At 43.1% G+C, this 18,098-nt stretch overlaps 2 protein-coding genes across 7 annotated transcripts in view; one reads left to right on the forward strand and one right to left on the reverse strand.

Moving 5' to 3' along the window:
* The window catches only part of CEP76 (centrosomal protein 76), a 44,629-nt gene extending 36,460 nt beyond the window's left edge, over positions 1-8,169 (reverse strand). For both annotated transcript variants that reach the window (XM_074943134.1, XM_074943135.1), the window contains exons 1-4: positions 8,002-8,169; positions 1,341-1,496; positions 880-961; positions 236-460 (exon numbers count right to left, since the gene is read on the reverse strand). In XM_074943134.1, the coding sequence (XP_074799235.1) occupies positions 236-460; positions 880-961; positions 1,341-1,496; positions 8,002-8,064 (526 nt within the window). In that variant the 5' untranslated portion in view covers positions 8,065-8,169. The remainder of the gene's footprint in view (positions 1-235; positions 461-879; positions 962-1,340; positions 1,497-8,001) is intronic.
* Positions 8,170-12,797: 4,628 nt separating this feature from the next.
* The window catches only part of PSMG2 (proteasome assembly chaperone 2), a 37,960-nt gene continuing 32,659 nt past the window's right edge, over positions 12,798-18,098 (forward strand). For 3 of the 5 annotated variants that reach the window (XM_074944675.1, XM_074944677.1, XM_074944674.1), the window contains exons 1-2: positions 12,799-13,040; positions 14,404-14,575. In XM_074944675.1, the coding sequence (XP_074800776.1) occupies positions 12,876-13,040; positions 14,404-14,575 (337 nt within the window). In that variant the 5' untranslated portion in view covers positions 12,799-12,875. Of the gene's footprint in view, positions 13,041-13,433; positions 13,547-14,403; positions 14,576-18,098 lie in introns of those variants that run through there. The other 2 variants (XM_074944676.1, XM_074944678.1) reach the window with 2 other exon arrangements.

Consider the following 18,098-nt stretch of genomic DNA (forward strand, 5'->3'; position numbering starts at 1 on the left):
AATTCTGATATGATAAATACTCAAAAATTATTGCAATGGTCACAAACATTCCCTACATTTCCAACTAAATCATGATTAGATAAACGTAGTTTTGAAGAAATAAAGTATCAGACAATGAACACTTTCACCTGCATTTGCTATATTATTGATCAAAATAGTATCAAATAATTTTGAACAACTCCATAAGGTTAGCACAATACATGACATCTATTTTCAGATTTACAGCGTTCCTTACCTAGGCTATCCTTGTGTATTTCAAGTAAAAAACCATCATGAAAATCTGGTTCACAGGCACATGGGACGGGCTTAGAGCGGAAACGTTGGTTTCGAAAGTGCAAACACAGAGTGAAGGTAGAACAAATTTGACCAGGGAAAGGTTCAGGTTCTTGCAGATGTTCCAGAAAAGCTTTTCCACCCAAAACCTGAAGGTAAAGATACCTCCGTGTTGGGTCAATGTTAGCTGCAAAGTGTAGCAATAAATGTGAAGAAACTGCCAACACGTCTTAAGAAATGTATTTAAAACATCAGCAAAGAAAGATCACCACAAGACATACTTCCAAAGAAAATGTTTGAAAGAATGGATAAAACTAGTTCTTAAAATATTTAGCAAACATTTCAATTTATACTAAAATGTGTGATTTGTTGTTATTGTTCCTGCTGCTGCTTACATGGCATGTCTTTCTGCTATATACGCTGTTTTATTTCCTTTTGATAAACAGGAAAACCTCTTGCTTTCTGTACAATATGGAAATTATTTTAACTGAATTACTAAAACAATCAAAACTTCATTAAGTTCAAATAGTTAGCCTTACATTTTTAAGTAAAATTTCATATTTCTTATGGAACTATGATCCAGATATTCAATTAACAAAAACATACTTTTTTGCAGTACTGGAGGTTGTCTGTCAACAAAATGTGTAGAAGGTTTTGGAGTTGAAGTCATCTCTTGGTCATTCATATCCTAGAATTACAGTTAAAAGACATTTTTTAAAGAGTCAAGGAAGGATATCATGCTCTTGAAACCCTGAGAATCCCTCACTCCCACCCCCACAATGCCTCAAACATCACCCTTCTCACAAGTGGCTAGTATCTTCCGTCCAACTGGATAGTTTAATACTGTACACAACTTCAACTGATTTCAGAAACAACAGTGTCATTCAATGACGTCTGAGTAAACGTTAAACTGATTTGCTAACAATTTCGTAACAATTATTAAAGCTAATATAAAGTAACATTTGAGTGCATTGAGCTTTCACTTTCTAGGGAAAGAATTTCCACAATGCCAAGATGATGATATTTTCACTCCGTTTCACATATTTTCTTTTTCAAAAGTTACTCACAGTTACAAATGTAAGTTCTTTCATAACATCATCAATGATTCCTCGTCGTCTTAGGGCTTTCATCAGATCTTCTGCGGATAACTGTTGATGCTCGGGCGCTAATTCTTCACGTATAGTCTCAGCAAGTACTTCTCGGATTCTGCCATGGACATCCATCTAAACAGAATACTGTATTACCCTGGGGGAATTCTGTGCAACTGCGCACGTGCACAATTAATGAGCCCCGCAGATTTCTAATTTTTGCACAGAAAAAAGCTTCTGCCAGGTTGTTGCTGTTCTGCCTTATACCCACCAGAGGGCGCTATGGAGATAGAACAAAGCTGCAGCTCACAGCTAGCTAAGGAAGAGAAAGCCTGCCTTCTTCACCACGCCTGTGGCCAGGTCAGGAGACAAGGGCTATAGGGAGACAGACAGCGCAGGGTGCTGGGGTGGGGTTGGACAGACTGAGGCAGGGGCTGAATGGGAGTGGAGGCACAGGGCCATGTGGGGGCCAGCGAGTAGGTGCAGAGACACATGGGGATGGGGGAGGGGGTACAGGGAGACATAGGGACAGGGGAGTGGCTGGATAAGGGCACAGAGACACATGGGGACTGGGGCAGATGTGCCTGACTGAATGCGAGAGGCCAGGGTTCAGCCAGGGTCCTCATGGGGGAAGCTCCCCAACAATCCCTCCCCACCCCCCAAAAAAATCTGTTCCATACTTTTCCCACCCATACCAAACAACCCTTCAAGTTCACACCCAGGCTCTTCCCCAGCAATTTACTTCCCTCTCCCTCAGCTCCTCTGTTACCCCTGACTCCCCCAAGCCTTTGTACTTCTTCTGAGGGGTGCAGGAAATACGGTTCTGTATTGTAGTTTAAATGAATTATTACTCAGAGTTCTGCATTCATATGCCTAGTAAGGAATCTATTTGTCAAAAAACATTTCCTGAATCTTTTGTGTTGTCTGTATTGTTACAGACATACATGCTGACAGGTATTTTGAAATAAATGACCAAAATAATTGAAACTGGTAGGATTACATTGTGTTATTTTGACAAATTAAATATGCAGAATTTTGCAGAATTTTAAAATATTGTGTGCAAAATTTTAAATTTTTTGGTGCAGAATTCCACCAGGAGTAACTTCATATTACATCCTGTACAACAATCTACCCAATCTCAGACAGGATTTAAAAAAACTACTTTTTTGATACTCCTACAATATTTAAATAAGCCATATCCCTTAATAAAAGCATAGTGCTCTTAGAACTAGACACTTCTGAGCAGCATGGTAGTGGATTAAAATTAACAGTCCTTCAAAAAAACAGGAGTCCAGATGAAACATTAATACAGTACACAATGTATTTCCCATTTTGACTATGGGGAGAATAGTCATCAGCGGTTTCCAAAAACAGGAGAAATCACAAAATACTTCCCTACATTATACTGGTAATTTTGCAGCTGCCTTTCACCTTCACTTCCAAATTGCGTATATAATGATTTTTATTTGCTAATAATTTGTCAGCAGTCATTAAAACCAATAAAAACAACATTTGAGTGCACTGAGCTTCCTCTCTATTGAAAGCATTTCTACATTCCCAACAACAGTAGAGAATTTCAACTAACTCCTGACTGGGTATATCACAGGACGGGATGCAGATATACAATTTCTAGACACCATTAAGGACTGCTTCTTAGAACAGCCAGTCTTGGAACCCATAAGGGGAGAGGCAATTATTGATTTAGTCCTAGGCAGGGCCATCCCTAGGAGGGTGCAGGTCCCGGGACAAATCAGCCGCTAGTCTCCTCTCCTCACCGTCCGCCGCTTACCTCCTCACCCACACACCCCGCCACCCATCTCCCTGCCGTCCCACCGCTTGCCTTCCCGCTGTCCGTCCGGCGCACCCCCGTCTGCCCACCCCACCGCTCTCCTCCTCACCACCCCACCTGCTAGTCTCATCGCCGTCCATCCAGCATGCCCCCACAGTCTGCCACTCTCCTTCTTGCCATCCGCCTGCCTCCCCGTTCACCTCCTCAGCCCGCTTGTCCACCTCACCTCACCTCAGCTCCCCGCCCGCCTCCTCACCTAAATATTGGGACAAATGGCATCCTGATCATACATCGGTCGGGACGCAGGACAAAGGGCTAAATATCGGGACAGTCCCGATTTTATCGAAGCATGGGGCCCCCCAAAGCACAGGGCAGTCTCCTTGATTCACCCTACCCAAGGGACAGCTTTGGTCCTAGGTGGAGCACAGGATCTGGTCCAAGAGGTGAATATAGCTGAACCACTCAGTAATAGTGACTGTAATGTAATTAAATTTAACATGGGGGGAAGGGAAGGTGGAGAAAATGAAAGAAATCCACAAAAGTACAATTTCTTATAAAAGTATAAGAACAACAAAAATAAGAAAGCTAGTTAAATGGAAATTAAAAGGAACAGTCACAAAACTGAAATGCCTGCAAGCTGCATGGGAACAATTTAAAAACACCATAACAGAAGCTCAAACTAAATGCATATATTTAAGAAAAAAAAAAACAACAGTAAAAGGACCAAAAAAATGGCACCATGGCTAAAAGGTGTAAGAGAGGCAGTTAGAGACAAAAAGGCACCCTTTAAAAATTTGAAGTCAAATCCTATCGAGGAAAATAGAAAGGAGCATAAACCCTGGTAAGTCAACTGTAAAAAGTATAATTAGACAGGCCAAAAAAAGAAAAGCAACTAGCAAAAGACTCAAAAACTAAAGCAAAAATATCTAAAGTACATCAGAAGCAGGAAGCCTGCCAATCAGTGGGAAAAATGCACGATCAAGGTGCTAAGGACCACTCAAAGACAACAAAATTGTTGCAGAGAAGCTAAATGAATTCTTTGCATCGGCCTTCACTGCAGAGAATGGTGAGGGAGATTCCCAGACTGAGCCATTCTTTTTAGGTGACAAATCTGAAGGACTATCCCAAAATGAGGTGTAAACAAAGATCGTTTTAGAACAAATTGATAAATTAACAGTAATAAGTCAGTAATAAGTCACATGGTAAAGTTCTGAAGAAACTCAAATATGAAATTGCAGAATTACTAACGGTAGTATGTAAAATATTGTTTAAACCAGCCTCCATACCAGATGACCGGAGGACAGCTAATATAACACTGATTTTTAAAAAATGGTCCAGAGGTGATCCTGGCAATTTCAGGCCAATAAACCTAACCTCAGTAGCAGGCAAATTGGTTGAAAAATATAGTAAAGAACAGAATTATCAGACACATAAATGAACACAGTATGTTGAGTACTCGTGGGGGAATTCTGTGCCAAAATATTCAAAATTCTGCCCATTTTATCTATCAAAATAATGCAATATAATCATACCAGTTTCATTTATTTTGGTAATTTATTTAAACTACAATACAATGAATGGAGAATGGGACTGGGGAGCACTGGAGGAAATCCCCAAATCTCTTTGTCTAATAGTAATGTAGGTAGGTTTGACCCTTTATTTCTAGTTATTGGTCAACAAATATATGCAGGCATATGCTCAGTGTTACATCATAGGCAACTGAAGAGCAAGTGGGGGCTGGGGAATCAAACTCACAATTTATATTGACTACTGACCATCTCCAGAAAGGTAAGTACCGAACAGTTCAGGGAGAACATTTTGATAGGATTTTTTTTGAGTCCAAAAATTTAGACCAGTTCTAATCACTAAAGCACCATAAGCATTTATAAGGCCATAGTGTCCTTTACACTACTCTGGCAATATAAAGGAGCCTTAAAACTTTTACACCTGTTTTATACTCCTGAGGAAATTCACAAAGACAATGTGAACAATTCACTAAGCAGGCAGGCTGCTACATTCTGCTCTGCCCCACACCTACCTCCTCAGAAACCCCCAAACCCCTGCCTCTCCATGCCAAGCATGTCACAATAGTGAGCAAGAGGGACAGAGTGTCTCTCTCACACACACAATTGTCCAGCCCTCCCACCCCCGTCCTAGTGGTGATTTAGATCTCTACCAGCTGCTCCAGGCACCTGAACCAACCTGCCTGCGCTGCTGAGGAGGGGCATATGACCGCTCTTGTGTATTTCCCTTTGCTTCCCCATCAGAAGTCATTTTGCTGCAGGGAAGCAAATAAATCTGTGGGAGAAACGAATTCTGTGCATGTGCAGTGAGTCAGAATCTCCCCAGTAGTAGTGGAGGAAGAGTCAACACAGATTTTGTAAAGGGAAATCATGCCTCATCAATCTATTATAATTTTCTGAGGGTGTCAACAAGCACGCAGACAAGGGTGATCCAATTGCTATAATGTATTTGGACTTTCACAAAGCCTCTGACAAGTTTCCATACCTAAGGCTCATATGAAAAGTAAGCAGTCAAGGGATAGGAGGAAAGTTCTCATGGATCAGTAACTGGTTAAAAAATAAGCAGCAAAGGGTAGGAACAAATGGGCAGTTTTCACAATGGAGACAGGTAAATAAAGGGGTCCCCCAAGGATCTGTACTAGGACTTGTGCTGTTTAACATATTCATAAGTGACCTGGAAAAGGGGATAAATAGTGAGGTGGCAAAGTTTTCAGATGATACAAAATTACTCAAGATAGGCAAGTCCAAAGCTGACTGAGAAGAGTTACAAGGGGATCTCACAAAACTGCATGACTGAACAACAAAATGGCAGATGAAATTCAATGTTGATTAGCGCAAAGTAATCAACGTTGGAAAATATAATCCTAATTATACACAGAAAATGATGGGGTCTAAAATAGCTGTTATCACTCAAGAAAGATTTTGGCATCATCATGGAGAGTTCTCTGAAAACATCTGCTCAGTGTGCAGCAGCAGTCAAAAAATCTAATAGAATATTAGGAATCATTAGGAAATGGAAGGATAAAAAGACAGAAAATATCATCGTGCCACTATATAAATCCATGGTACACCCACACCTTGAATACTGCATGCAGTTCTGTCTCTCCTATTTCAAAAAAAAAAAAAAAAAGGACATACTAAACTGGAAAAGTTACAGAGAAGGGCAACAAAAATGATTCAGGGTATGGAACAGCTTCGGTATGAGGAGAATTTAAAAACACTGGGACTGTTCACATTAGAAAAGAGATGACTTAGAGGGGATATGATAGAAGTCTATAAAACCAGGAATGCTGTGGAGAAAGTGAATAGTAAAGTGTTATTTACCCCTTCACATAACACAAGAACTAGAAAGTTAGTGAAATTACTAGGCAGTATATTTAAAACAAACATAAGGAAGTACTTCACACAATGCACAGTCAACCAGTGGAACTTGCTGCCAACGGACGTTGAAAAGCAAGATTATAACTGGATTCAAAAAAGAATTAGGTAAATTCATGGAGGATAGGTTCATCAATGGGTATTAGCCAAGATGGTCAGGGATGCAACCCCATGTTCCGGATCTCCCTAGACTCCGATTGCCAGAAGCTGGGAGTGGAAGACAGGGAATGGATCACTCAAAAACTGTCTATTATGTTCATTCCCACTGAAGCACCTGGCACTGGCCACTGTTAGAAGACAGGATACTGGGCTAGATGGGCCATTGTTCTGACGTAGTATGGCCATTTTAAATATTCTTATGATAAAACACTGATTCAAGTTTAACGACTCTCCTCTGTTCACCCTCTCCACCTTAAGTTAACATGCAGCTTCCTCTACATTTCTTTTAGATGACTGTTTCAAGACAGGAGTACTTCTTCTGGACAAAAGCAGTATCTTCAGACTCATCTCTATTCCCCACCTTGACTCAGGCATCAACTATACTAGTACAGTTAAAGCTTTATTACCCCCTCATGTGGCAGCAGTTCTACCAGTAAAAAGATGCTAAATACTGTTATAGTTATTCCCATTCAGGTAAGGAAATAACTATACCATTTTAATACACCTTCACACAGGCATAACTGCATATACAATAAGGTCTTTACCACTATAAGTGTTTCAGTAAAAAAAAAGACAAAAAAATCAAACCTCATCCCCTAACTAAAATAGCTGTACTGGTAAAACTCAAGTGTAGCCCAGGCCTCAACTATTTGGCTTCATTGTCCATTATCTTGACAGCATTCCAGACCTCGAACATTCCTCCTCCCACATATCTGCAAATCTGCCCATTATGAAATCTTATCTATGCTTTTGTACCATTTTGTGTCTCAAACTCCAGAGTTCTGCCCACACATTGTGTCTACTATACCCTCGTCCCTACAAGGATGATCTTGTGATCAAGGGACTAAGCTGGGATTCATGAGATCTGGGTTCTGTTGCTGGTTCCATCACAGACTTCCTGTGTGACCATATGGAAGTTACTTAATCTCTGCATTTTAGTTCCTCAACTGTAAAGTTGGGATAAATATACTTCCCAATCTCTCAGGTACATTGTAAGGCTAAATTAATTAGTGTAGGTGAGGTACCCTATTACTATGGTGATAAGTACCACAGAAATGTCTATAAATAAGCATCACATAATTCTCATCTATTCCAACATCTAGTTCAAACTTTATCATCTTTAAAAGGAGGAGGCACCAGCCCGCCACACACACCACAAACACCGAAGCTGGCAGTGGCACGAGCCCCTCATAGGCGCAGGGCAAAGCCCTGGCACCAGCTAACCCAGCACGCGCGCTTCCAACGGCGGCGGGGGAGGGGGCTATTCTCCGGTCTTCCGCTCGCCCCTCACCCTGCTCAGCTGCTGCCGGATGATCTGCTTCAGCTCCGAGGCCTTCTCCGGGGGCAGCGCCATGGCGAGCCCCGAGCACGGCAGCGCCTACGGGACACGCGCCCTGCGCGGTGCCCAGCCCCCGGCCCGTCCTCTCTCATGAACCCAATGCGGGGCTCCTGGGACTGCCTCCTCTCACCCAGCCCCACCCACCACGCTCAGCGGCCGCGCGCTCCCTTCCCCCCGCCAACCGCTTTTCGAACGGGCGCACAACTCGGGCGCGAGGCTGCCTGACTCAGCCGCCTGAGGGAAACTCCAACCCTCCAAACGCCTCCCCGGAGCAATGTGCTGCTGGTAGCAGTTACCGCTACGTGACAGATTGTAAGAAACTGCGATTGTAAAAAAAACCAAACACCTGCTACCTGCGGCAGCAAAACTTTGCAGACAGCAGTTTGTCCCTGGGCTCATGGAAGGACAAAGTATTATCTAAACCGGTGGTTCCCAAACTTCAACAACCCGCGACCCTCCTTCACTAAGCTGTGAAATCTCCTGAACCCCCTCCTAAAAATTAATATTTCCAGGGATTTAAGTTTAAATTTCCTCAGGGTGATGGATGTGCTTGCTTTCCTCTCCATAGCGCTTGGAAGGCCTTTGGAACTACTGGAGAAAGATAAAGTCTAGGTCTGGTTCAGGCTGAGCGCTGGGGCTCGGGCTGCCGGCCCCAACTGCCCGGCCCCACTCTCCATGGGGCTCAGGCTACCAGCCCAGTGCTGACTGCCGTGGGCTGGGGTTGCTGGGCCTGCCCCACTGACCAGGTGCCTGTTCAGTGCTCCATGGGGCTCGGGCTGTCTGCCCTGCAACCTGGTCCCACCTGCTGCTGCCCAGGCCTGGGGCCCTCTGGCCACCATTAGTGAAATTTTTCTGGTGAACCTTCTGTAACGTGCGAAGAGGGGTTTGTGAACCCCAGTTTGGGAACCAGTGATCTAGACCATTCCTGACACATGTTTGTCCAACTTGCTCTTAAAAATCTCCCTAGGCAATTTATTCCAGTGCTTAACCACTCTGACAGGAAGTTTACTGGCAGTAGAAAGAGATGAATTCTAATTTCTTTCATCTCAGGAAACATAGCACAAAAATTGGATTGAACCATTAGTGTTGATAAAGAAGAAGTTGAAATCAAATCTACATTTGTTCATTGTAGGATATTCCACTCTGTTTCAAATTCTCTATTCTGTCCTGATTATGGGGCAGCCCCAACGTGGCAAGTGCCTCACTCCACTCAATTGTCAGTGTTTTATAAGATAGGCATCTGCAAAAGCTACATAGAGGTTGAGGGAATCCAAAAGTTGTTGTTGTAGAGATGTAAGAATCTTGTCAGTACACAGTACTTTTTCAGCTGTCTTAACAAACACGTCTTGTCTCTTTATTTAAGGAGTTAATATAAGTGCCCTTATTAGTCAGCTTCTGAACTGAAGTCTTTGTTTCTTCCAGTACATTTTCAATGGATATCTCTCTGATTGATCCAAGTGTAGCTTCCGTTGCTGGACAGAGATCTACTACTGTTGTAGCAGATGCCTGGATGACATTGTATAGTGACCCAAGTGGTTTCAACAGTAGACTTACAAGAGAGAAAGGAGATTGTGTTCTCTGAACTTAGTAGCATAATTAGTTCACCAGCCTCACTACTTAGATCCATCCCATCTTGGTAGGTACTTTCCAAAGCCATTAATAATGGTTGCAGTAATTTTAAGACAACAGCCAAGGATCGCTCATGAGAAAGCCAACAGATTTTCCCAGGTTGGACTAATTAGAACTTCTGTCCCAATGTATCCTCTATATTTTCTAAGATGTTCAGTCCTTTTGGATTCTTGCTGAAAAAGAGTATAATGAAGACATTGAATTTATAGCTTTTTAAATGCCTTTTGAAGATTCTGCAGCTTGTACTAATGCTATTTGGAATAGAAGGCCTCTGTAGTGTGTATTGGAGAGATTAGGGTTACACTTTTCTCTGAGCAAAGCTTGTACTCCACTATGTCTTCCAGAGAAGTTTGCAGCTCCATCAAATGTACAAGCAGCCATCTGTTTGGGGTTCAATTGACAAGCATTTAACTCTTCTAAGATGTGGGTTGTCAGAGATACAGCTGATGTGACTTCTATAACCTGAACATCTAGAAATTCATCTACTGACCTAACACTGATCTCAAGATAACATAGGTAGTGACTTAATACTTGACACCCATTTGCATCGGTGCATTCATCAGCCATGTATGCACATTTTCTGAATGTGATGAGAGAGTTCTTCACTTTTTCAATGACTGAATCTTTCTCTGTTGCACTGCATGCTTTTAACTAGTCAGTTGAGTTTCTTGCAGAAAGATAGTGAGCATTTGCTGGTCTTGGTCAGAACTAGTGTCCAACTTCTGGATTAATAAATGACAATGCACATAACATTGGCCTCCAGTCTGTAGTGTGTGGTATCTCTTGCTTAAAGAGAAAGTATGATATGACAGACATGTTTGTTCGCATAAACTGTGTTGTGTCTCTAGCATTCTTAACAGCCTCATTAAGTACTTCTAAAATTGGCTTTGACAATGACTAGCTTACAAGGCTTTCTGCATGTCAATGCAGTCCAGAGGATTGGTGTTTTGCAGACTTTTCACATAGTTCGTCAGCACTGGCTTTGCTGATCAGTCTGGCAAATCAAGCTCCTCCACTTTTACCATATAAATCCATGGTATGCTCACACTTTGAACACTGAGTGCAGTCCTGGTTGCCCCATCTCAAAAGAGATATATTGGAATTGGAAAAGGTACAGAGAAGGGCAATTAAAATGATTAGGCGTATGGAACAGCTTCCATATGAGGAGAGATTAAAAAGACTGGTGGACTTTCCGGCTTGGAAGAGACTATTAAGAGGGAGGTCTATAAAACCTATAAAATGTTGCATCTCTGCCAATCCTGGCTAATAGCCATTGATAGACATATCCTCCCTCACATAACACAAGAACTAGGCGTCACCCAGTGACATAAATAAGCAGTGGGTTTAAAACAAACAAAAGGAAGTACTTCTTCACACAACATACAGTCAACCTGTGGAACTGTTTGCCAATGGCAGTTGTGAAGGCCAAAACTAGAACAGGATTTAAAAAAGAACTAGATAAGTTCCTGGAGGATATGTCCATCAATGTCTATTAGCCAGGATGGGCAGGGATGCAACACCTTGCTTTGAGAGCCTCTGTTTGCCCAAAGCTGGGAGTGGACAACAGGGAATGGATCACTCAATAATTGCCCTGTTTTTTTAATTCCCTTTGAAGCACCTGGCACTGTCCACTGTTGGAAGACAGAGTACTGGGCTAGATGGACCATTGGTCTGAGCCAATATGGCCGTTCATATGTTCTTATGTAAAAATTAGTTATAATATAATAAAAATGTTTAGTACAGAAACTCCCAACACCAGCCAAAATTGATCACTTGGGCAACACAAGCTCTGTCTGCTGGAAACCTAGGCAGAGTAGGTGAGTTCATGTAAATACAGTCTGGCCCTTAAGCCTTCCTCCCTTCCCTGGCTCATCACCAGCTGTCAGGGGAGAGCTCAGTCAGACCTTGCTTACAAATCATAATTTTAAATTATAAGGTTGGCCAACATTGCTGAAACATTGTCAGAAAAAACAACACCTGTGTGAGGAAGCTAGTCTTTGTTCATAGTTTTCTAACCTATTATACTTTTTCAGGTACAAGTATCTTATCATACACTGTATATGCTTTTAAAGTGTGTATTAATGCTTCAATTTCAATTGAAATTTCCAACCAATGACAAAATTGGCAACACTGTTGTAACTAGTTGACCACTGGGGGGTGGGGGGAAGTGTTGGAGAAATTCAGGGGCATGTACAGACCCCTGGTGGGGGAAAAGGGGTGTAAGGAAGGCCAGGTTTCACTGAATTAAGTCTCCTGCTGCAGTACCTCAGCAGGTTACATCAAAGAGGAGCTGCAGTGACTCGGCATTCAGATGCCTGTGCCTTTAAGCAGAAAGAATGAGGAGTACTTGTGGCACCTGAGAGACTAACAAATTTATTTGAGCATAAGCTTTCATGGGCTAAAACCCACTTCATCGGAGGCATGCAGTGGAAAATACAGTAGGAAGATATATATATATCTATACACAGAGAACATGAAAAAATGCGTGTTGCCATACCCACTATAACGAGAGTGATCAGTTAAGGTGAGCTATTATCAGCAGGAGAAAAAACACCTTTTTGTAGTGATAATCAGGATGGCCCATTTCCAACAGTTGACAAGAAGGTGTGAGTAACAGTAAGGGGAAAAAAGAAAAGGAGTACTTGTGGCACCTTAGAGACTAACAAATTTATTTGAGCATAAGCTTTCGTGAGCTACAGCTCACTTCATCGGATGCATTCAGTGGAAAATACAGTGGGGAGATTTATATTCAGAGAGAACATGAAATAATGGGTGTTATACACACTAAAAGGAGAGTGATCACTTAAGAAGTAGGGGGGAAAATAAGCATGGGGAAATAGTTTTACTTTGTGTAATGCCCTTAGCTGCTCCTCTTAACCAATCAATTGTTGCCCTCTGCTCAGACCCTGGCCATCCCCTCCTCTGATTTGCCCCCTTTGTCCTTTTTTAACCCCTGTAAATGCAGCCAGGAGAACCTTTTGCCTAGTAAGGGCAGGGTGAAGAGCAGTGGCTCTAGCAGATGTTACTGAGCATGTGCAGTTTGTGTGAGCTTGCTGAGTGCACCCTACGTAGCACATTGCTACAGAGAGCAGTTTCCTACACTACACCTGTCTGCGGCTCCAGCTGCGTATCAGAGAACCCCCTGCAAAGAAGCCTGGTGGGGAGTGGGGCGGGACAGGCGGTTACATGGGCACCTAATGCCTCCCTCTGCCTCGGCCAGGCGTCAGACAAATGCGCCGCAGAGACGGAGGACCCCGCTGGAGGACAGAAGCGGACGCACAGCACCGGTCCTTCCCGGCGGGATGTTTGTGCCCTGCGGCAGTTCCGCTCCTGCGGACTTTGAAGGCTTCACGCTCCTGCTGGTAACAAGCCCCCGCCCCCAAGGGTTCCTCCCCCGCCACCTGGCTCAGCAGTTGTCCCCTGCCCCAGCCAAGGCCGAGCGCCGGGGCCTCCCTGCCCGCGCGCGCGGTCCCGCGAAGGGAGACTCCGCCCCCGGCCAGAGGGAGCAGGGGGGCGGGTCGCCGCGGGCGGCCAAACCGGCGCGGCCGGGCCCAGGATATGGGTTCCAGCGGAAGCGCTGGGTTGGCTCTTGCTGCCCGGCGGCGGGTGTCTGGAGCGGCGGCCGCGGAGTGACCGGGCCGCCCAGCTCGCTATCAGCTGCCCCCGCGGAGCTGGGAAACAGAAACGGCTCTTCATTGCTGTTACCTGCTCTGACTCTGTAGTAACCTTGGGGGGGGGAGGGGGGATCTTGTTACTCTCCGCCCTCTTCTCCCCCCGCCCCCGTCCCGCAAAGAGTTACAGGGGCTTAACTGTAGGGATGCGAGTAAAATTAAGCACCGCGTAACGGTTTGCTGGCTTGGGGCCCATGGTAGGTGCAACATATTCAAATACCCTTCCCTCTCTTTCGGCAGTGCCACATACCCTTTCCAAAGCCATCCATAGCTGAGTTTTCTGCAGTCTTCTTAATTAAGCTTTCATTTCCACTGGCAAAGCCCTTGTGCAACTAAATGTTCACTGTTTGCCATACTGAGGTTAATGTTTATGGGTAATAGAGGCTGTATGTTGGGGGTTTTTCAGTAGGGCACATCTTGTAATGCAGTACTGATCTATTAGTATAGGAAAGAAATATGGAAGATACCTGTCTTCCAATGTGTAAAAGGAAGCTTCAGGTTCTCCTATCCCATTTTAATAATATTGGGTAAGAGGGTAGTCATTTGAGCATATACTTAAAGATATAAGTTGAGTTTTAGTTTATTAATTTGAATACTATACGTAGTTGTTTCTAACTCAAAAATCACAACTGAATGTATAAAAACTGTGTAATATCAAAATAGCCAATAGATGTTACTAGGTGCTAACAATTTCTTTATTAGGTTTTAAAGAATATTTTCAAAATATTCTAGCAAAAAAAATTAAGGCCCCAAATCTGTAAACACTTATCCGTATGCTTAATTTTATGTCTAAATAGGACTATTCACAGATGTAAAGTTAAGTATAAGTGGTTGCAGGATCAAAACCAAAGCTTGCATTAGTAAAGCTGTTCACAAATTAGCTTTTTTTTGTCTAGTGGCAAGGGCTTACTCTTCAGTGTTTGTGATGAGTCTAATTAGTACAAGAATTCAGAACTTCATTTCTGACTATTTGTCAACTATCAATTTTTTTTACTGTAATTCAGGAAGTAAACACCAATTTGTTGCTAATGCTAAGAATCTTCTGTTGTTTCAGCCAGCTGTATCAGTTGGGAATGTTGGCCAGCTGGCGGTAGATCTAGTTATTTTTACCCTTGACATGCCTAAAGTTGGTTACTTCTACACTGACTGCCTGGTGCCAATGGTTGGCAATAATCCGTATGCAACAGCAGAAGAAAACTCAACAGAGTTGAGTATAAATGCTGAAGGTATGTACTAAAAGTGTATTTCCAGTGTTCCAAAGCTGTGTCTCAGTTGGGCCCCAATCCTGCAATGAGCTCTATACAGAGAGACCCCAGTGGAAATGGGGCTCCATGTGGGTGGAAGGGGTACACCCATGTTATGTTCACTGTAGCATTGGGAATGTAGTTTCCTTGTAAAGCCAGTTTGTGCTGAAACAGGAAACTATATTGTTGAAATAATACAGTATGTGCCTTTTTATGTAGCTAAATTACTGTTCTAATCTGATACTTTCCAGACCAGAATTGCCACATTCCCCTTCTTAGTTTGCTTAAGTGAACCACTTTAAATGAAGAGCTGTAACAAGAACTCTTATGACTTATTGCTAGGGTTGCAGGTTTATCACACGGGACAGCAATGCTTACCTAAAAAAAGACCTTGATCAGTGATAATTTTAAGGGGGTTAGCCTTGAAATGTAGGACTGAAAACATTCATCCAAGTCCTCATCAGTGTTGTCTTTCTCGAGCACCACTGCTGGGTATATTGTCATGCTCATTCTTGTCTGCACCACACTTCCACATCTCTGTACAAAGCAGGCTGCTGAGCATCTGGCCTTTTCAGACAAGCATTTGATTAGTTAAAGGATCAAGCGCGCATAGTATTTCACACACATCTGGAACAATCAGTGCATCCTATGAGGCCTGTCCAGGCCCAATAGGAGAGGATAATTGTGTATGTGCTTGATCATCCCAGAGCCATTCCATTGCTTGACAATTTTCCCTCTTGGTAGCAGGTATAAGTGCAGCCCTTGTTGGTGGCAATTTTTCTCCGTTTGTCTGCTTCTTGGAAAACATCCACCAGTGTAGTTCTGCAAGTGTTGTAATGTTGGTCTTCAAATGGTAAATTTGGCATATGAACACCTCCAGTGTGTTTGACCTCATTAGTGACTGTCTCAGCTGTTCTGAGAACCTACAGAGGGAAGAGAGAGTTCTTAAGCAGCTGAATTAAATGCCTTCCAGTAAGATAATGTGGTGTTTCCAGACAACCTTTAAGTAGTGCCGCATCCTGAAAGAGTGGGAACCTGGCAGTGTGGCAGCTTTTAATGGTCTGAGTGAGAGAAAGATATCTCTGAGGGATATACAAGAATTTTCTTCCCTAGCAGCAGGCTCAAAAACCAGACTCTTGTGGAAGTATTGGGCAGAGTCTCTCAGAGAGAACATTTGCTTTGTGCAAAAATCCAGAGTTTAGTAGCATCTCTTTTTGTGGCACTGATGGCATTCAAGATAATTTTAGTGTCTGCTTCTGTGTGGGAACTATGAAGAAAAGCCTCAGAACACTGCCAGGCAGCAGTTTCGGTACACGGTGTGATATTTTTTGAGCAATTCTTTGCCTACTGGAGTGTTTTTTCCTGCAAGGCATGCAGTTAACTCAGCCTTCGTGTAAATATGAGATGGTAGCGTCTTCAGCTTGACATTGGAGACGATTTATGTACTGGATAGGTGCAATACCTTGGAGGCTCTTCTATCTGATAAGATTTTTAATTGATTTCTCTGCATATGTGTCAAACGCAAGGTGGACTTGGTCATAGGTCAAGTATTTTCTCTGTAACCTCATAATGAAATGTTCAGCCAAATCTCAGCAGGTATTCCTGATTTGTCAATGGTTTCTGGTTTGTCAAGGGCTTGTACGTCAGCCACACCGTCTGTGATTGCTATGCTGAAAGGCCTCTGCTGGCAAAAGGTACTGGTCACGTTTTCAGGTGCTGGGTGAGGAACAACATGCAGAATGCACATTAGTTTGCTTTTTGCTTGGCACATATGCATTGTTCCGTCACATTCAAACATTGATTGTGGTACCATGGGTAACTTGTACTTATCAGGTGCACTAGGAATTTGTTACGGATTTTGGAATGAATTGTTAAACCAACAGCCACTTGCAGTGATAGATTATGCATATGCTGAACAGTTATCATGAATATGTTGGAAACCTGCCTTTCACCCAAGCACTCCTACATGAGGCTTTGCGATTAAAATGGCAGCCTTGTGCCCCACTTGCTTACCTAAATACTTGGTGGTGCTGAAGTCACTGCAACCACCAGTGCACCACTTAAAGCAGTACAGGTCATGCAATATTTTTTTGGTTAGGTTTGGCAGCAGCTTTGGATTCTTGAAATGCCGATGTACTGCAGGACAAAATGCTTTTCTGTAAAAATGTAGCAGTTGCAGACAGTCTTAGTATTACTGTTGACATCAGTGCTTTCTTCTGCTTTGGATAGTTCCATGTCTTTTGCAGCTTTTAAGGATATGGGCTGAGATTTATTTCTGTGGACAGGACTGCTAAAAACTGCATCCATATCCCACAGTTCCACTTCTTCAATAAGTGGTTGAAGAGTCTTTTTGAGTAGCATTTGTTCCTCTTCAATCATGTTTGAAGCATGTTTCTTTGTAATTACCGTCTGCGGTGGCTGTCGCTACCACCTTCCCATCCACAAGAGCAATGGTTTCCAAACTATGGTTTGCACCCCCAAATGGGGTCATACCATCAGCAGATGAGTTATGGGTTCAGTTGGCCAGATTTGGCTCATGAGATGATGTCTGCCCCTAGTGTTTCCATACCTGGTCCATGAATGCTGCACCAGGAGGCTGTCACTTCGATCTACAAAATGGCAGCCTCCTCATGGCATCACCTTCCACACATGGTGCTTGTGAGGTCACATTATGTGAAGGCCACCATTTGGTAAATCAAAACAGCCTCCTGGCATTTGTGGAGCAGATCCAGACACGTTGGTTGTGCAGATGCCAATTTGGCCATTTGCATCATCCAGCTGTGCAAGCATCCAGCTGAGGGACCTGAATGCAGAAGATCCTTAACTGTGGGCAGCAGCCTTATCAACAGAGCATCCTCTGTGCTTGAGCTGGTGGGAGCCTATGCTAGCCTTTTCTGAGATAGGACTCTGCAGTGGCTTGTAAGGTCCATAAGGCAGGGCCCATACCTTCCTTTATGGCAAGCCGAGTACTCTCTTGGCACTCAGTCATTGTAAGTCACTGTTTCTCTATTGCCCTGGGATCACCACACAGGGCCTTCTTAAATCCTGGCCTCCTTTGCTTAACAGTGAATTCCTCTTTTTTTGTTCTTCTTTTTTGTGATAAGAGGCACAATGGACTCATTTTTACACTGAATACCTGGCTCAGCCTCAAGCAGTGACTCTAGTGTTGCTGTTATGAACAAAAAACAGGAGTCCAAGAAATGTGCTTGCAAATATGATGAAGCTTTCTTTGATTATAGCTTCACCAGAATTTTGGTGAAGAACAAAGAAAGGCCAAAATGCCTGCTATATCACACAGTGTTATCTAGTGAAAGCACGATCCCTAATAAAGTTAAATGACACTTGGAAACCCTTCACTAGGAGCATAAAAAAAAAAAACAAGGTAGCTTTTCCAGTGCTGGAAAAAAGAACTTTTGCGTCAACAAGTGGCATTCAAGAGAGCCATGTCCGTCTCTGAATAAGCTCAGAAAGCACCATTTGAGGTGAATTACCATATCACACAGTC

Source organism: Natator depressus, chromosome 2, assembly GCF_965152275.1.
Source record: "Natator depressus isolate rNatDep1 chromosome 2, rNatDep2.hap1, whole genome shotgun sequence".
Classification (NCBI taxonomy): domain Eukaryota; kingdom Metazoa; phylum Chordata; order Testudines; family Cheloniidae; genus Natator; species Natator depressus.